Source organism: Aspergillus tanneri (assembly GCF_003426965.1).
Source record: "Aspergillus tanneri strain NIH1004 chromosome Unknown AapTan_8_pilon_pilon_pilon, whole genome shotgun sequence".
In the NCBI taxonomy this organism is placed as follows: Eukaryota; Fungi; Ascomycota; class Eurotiomycetes; order Eurotiales; family Aspergillaceae; genus Aspergillus; species Aspergillus tanneri.
This window is the reverse complement of record NW_022984635.1, coordinates 2,056,075-2,059,475: the sequence shown is the minus strand read 5'-3', so window position 1 is coordinate 2,059,475 and position 3,401 is coordinate 2,056,075. Positions and strand designations below refer to the sequence as shown.

The 3,401-nt window shown below is 44.9% G+C and overlaps 1 protein-coding gene across 1 annotated transcript; it reads right to left on the bottom strand.

Annotated features, from left to right (window-relative positions):
* Positions 1 to 273: 273 nt before the first annotated feature.
* Positions 274 to 1,429, bottom strand: ATNIH1004_011288 (uncharacterized protein; the record flags this gene model as incomplete). The annotated part of the gene is made up of 6 exons (XM_033575851.1): positions 274 to 446; positions 510 to 574; positions 633 to 1,018; positions 1,085 to 1,195; positions 1,270 to 1,336; positions 1,413 to 1,429. 6 exons carry the CDS (start codon positions 1,427 to 1,429, stop codon positions 274 to 276), a joined length of 819 nt encoding a protein of 272 aa, XP_033421706.1.
* Between the last annotated feature and the right edge of the window lie 1,972 nt (positions 1,430 to 3,401).

The following is a 3,401-nucleotide window of genomic DNA, read 5'->3' as shown; positions in this document are numbered from 1 at the left end:
GCTGTCTTGGATCAACCGTCAGATAATACTCGCTAGGAGGCTAGGCAAAAGACCCAGGTAAGCAAAAAATAAAAGATCTTCAGCTCAAATTTATATCTCGATTATTGTGGAGTGAACTTAGTAAATTATGAATAAGTAGACTCGTGGTTCTTGACACATACGACCAGTGTGTGTAGAAAACAGGTCTTCCTGTCCGCTCAGCCGTACACAAAATACACGCCGGCGATTCCTGCTAAGTCCACCCCGAGTACTGCAAAAGTTAGTGCTGAATTACTAGACTTGGGGGCTTGATCGAGAAGTCAAGTCTTGAAACTCTGGGCTGCGAATCCAATCCGGGCATCTTCCAGGGAGAACTCGTCCTAAAGCCCGTAATGTGACAACGCTACCCGCAATGATCCCAGCGGAAACTTCGACATAGGACCAGATGATTATATAGCCGGCCGCGTCTGGATAAGCTGGAAATCAGCACAGGCTTGTGGAGGGTAACCTATGGGCAATCAGAGACTGACATAGAGGTTCGGAACGGCTAGGCGCTTGGAGATATGGGATGCGAATGATCACAGCAAAACTTGCACTGGGTCTCCCAAAGATATCAGCATGTTAAGATAATTTCACAAAGCTTGGTAACGCACACACAAGCAATTCCAAAAAGACCTATTAAGCCATATTTGCGGGCTTTAGCCATTTGAAGGTTCCACACTATGAATACTGGTAAAAGCCCAATGGCAAAATCAGAGGTTGCAGCGACAGCGCTGTACGCATAAGTAACCTTGATAATGGTGGCGGCCTTAAGGCACTTTTCATCCGCAATTGTCGTATTCCAGTAATGGGAAACTGGATGGCATTGGAAGGTAGTGAAGAAGAAAAAGACCAGCCCGGCCAAGATGGAGAATGCCAGCACGAGGCACAGGAACATTCGGTGGACCTGGTTGATGGTAATACGCCATAGACAGATGCAAATTGAGGCCTTTGCTAACACGCAAGCTGTCACGTAAAAGTCCTGACCGAGCCACCAAAACTGGCGTAATCTCGACTTGTTAGACCCGCTAGTAGGTTGCTAATGACTGCATAAGTAGACACTTACCAACCTAGCAAGCCGGAGGTTAAGTTCTTGTGATGTTAAATCGCCCATCTTCCTTCCTGTGCCGACTACCGCGCCGCCGATAGTGGTCGCGGTATATGCGACGAGTATTATCTTTATATAATAGGTTTTAGCTAAAGTTGTAGACTGGCTTCATTTCTTGTTGGCAGGTAACTGGTCTCACCTACCATCGCCGCCACCATTAGGCCGTCATCCCATCCAAATGATTTCACGATGCGCAGGCGCACATAGCACCTAAGGCAAACGGTTACAATAGAGAACCCACAAAGTATGGAAGAAACAATAATAATCGTAAACTCTTGTTGCTCACCATAGTGAAAAGGACATTGGAGAGTGAGAACGTAGAGAGTGAGCAATAACAGTCGTCGGCTGTTTTGCGGATATTATACTGTTGGGTTAAAACGAAAAGCGATACAAGTAGATTAGTATAAAACTTAATCCTGTTGGACTTGGGATCCGGTTTTGGACGCTGCCTGCCCCAGAATTATCGATCGAGACTCTCATCTGGGACTTGAATAGTCCTTTTATATAAACTTTCAAGTCACAGGGTCAAAATCTATACTTACAGAAACATCCATACAGAGCACTCGCCAGTACTCTCCTCCTTAATTCCATGACAGCTCACAGCACCGGGACTAAAATGAACCCCGAAAGGGAAGTGAATGCACGCGATGGATGGCACTGTTGGAAAATAGCTCTCGTCTATGCAGAGGTCACTTATGACTAAAAATCAGTCTCTACTCAGCCCGTTCTTCATTGGCTGGGCGACTAAGGTTTGAAGCAGTGCCACGGGCCGTATTCAAAATTCTTATTTGGAACAGACACTGCCAACTCACGAATAAACGCGGTCCATAGGAGGGTAAAAACTCTGAGACAATCCGGCCCCTCTAATAGAATATTCGGATGATAATTGGACACTATGATCCGCCCGACTTGGCGGTGCGGAAGTATCTGACGGTCCAAATGAGAATATAGGGAACCGCTTAGTAGGCTCAATTGGTTGAGATACTGCGATTCCTGGTGTTTCCACCGAATGACATCTACTTCCTATTTAGGCTAGTTGGCCCGTAGCTGATAAAATAGCTCCCTGCGCATCACTTCCCCTGAATTCCACAACAGTTGGCGATGCTTGCGGCAAAAAAAAATCAATATTATTTCATGTCGTTTCACGGCTTACGGCGTGCGGCAGCGCGCGTCCCCAGTTTTCTATAGCTTCATCAACGCGTCTGCCTGTTTTGATATTATAGATACAAATGGTAGGCGGTAGGGGGTCAAGAGGGCGGTCATGTAAGGGGGCGTTCAAACTTTTTGCATCCTACTGTATGATCCGTCACCCCAAAGTGGGAGAGGTCGATAACAAGACTGGTCCATGACCTTCAACCACGATCGACCTTCCAACCATGGTTGGGTTGGAAGGTCATCGCTTCGTCCGTTTTTGCGCTGTTCCCCCTTCTCGTCGGCAATTGCGGTGGCTGGGGTGTAACGTCATAGAAAACTATACCTGTCCTTGGCAATACTGTAATCGATACACCTGTCGCCACAATACCACTTTCTCAAATTCAAAAGGCAATGATCTCATTATCAGGTCGGACCATAAAACGAATCAGATTTATTATAACCTTATCTTCATTCATATTTAAGCTTAGTGTAACAAGAGCTCTAGGCCATGATCAGCCGTCAATGCTGGGACAACTAAGCTTTCTAAGTCGGTTGCCACCTGAGGCTACTAGTTTATTGTTTGTACGATTTCTGCTTGTTCTGCACAAGGTCTTATTTTATCAAATGCGTGGGCGCACAACTACAAGTGCAGTAATGGAATACTATTATTACAGTCCGGTCAAGGCGGCAAAAGAGAAAATAAATTAAAAATAAAAAATCTTAAAACAACAGCCATGGTAGAAGTTTAATTTAAAGAAATAGGAACCTTGGATACTAGTACAAGCGGCCAGCCATATAATAATGTCCATATTTTGGTAGTGTGGATATTTTAACGACGTTGTCGTCGGCTGTAAGAATCTGACTTACCGCTCTTCATGCTCTTCAAATCTAATATCTATGGGATGTATCGAAAAATTGATTAATATGTAGTTAGTGCACTACACGGCTACTAGAATAGCTGGACCTGCAACTTCTTTTCAGGTGGAGGTTTGGATAGAGTATGGGATCGGAGTTTTTATCCTGCTCCTCAGAATTTTCGCCCGATTGATGACGACCAGGCTTGGGATATGGGATGGCGATAATTATTTTACTATTCTTGTACTTTTATTTTGGACTGTGAGTACCCACAGACACTATAACT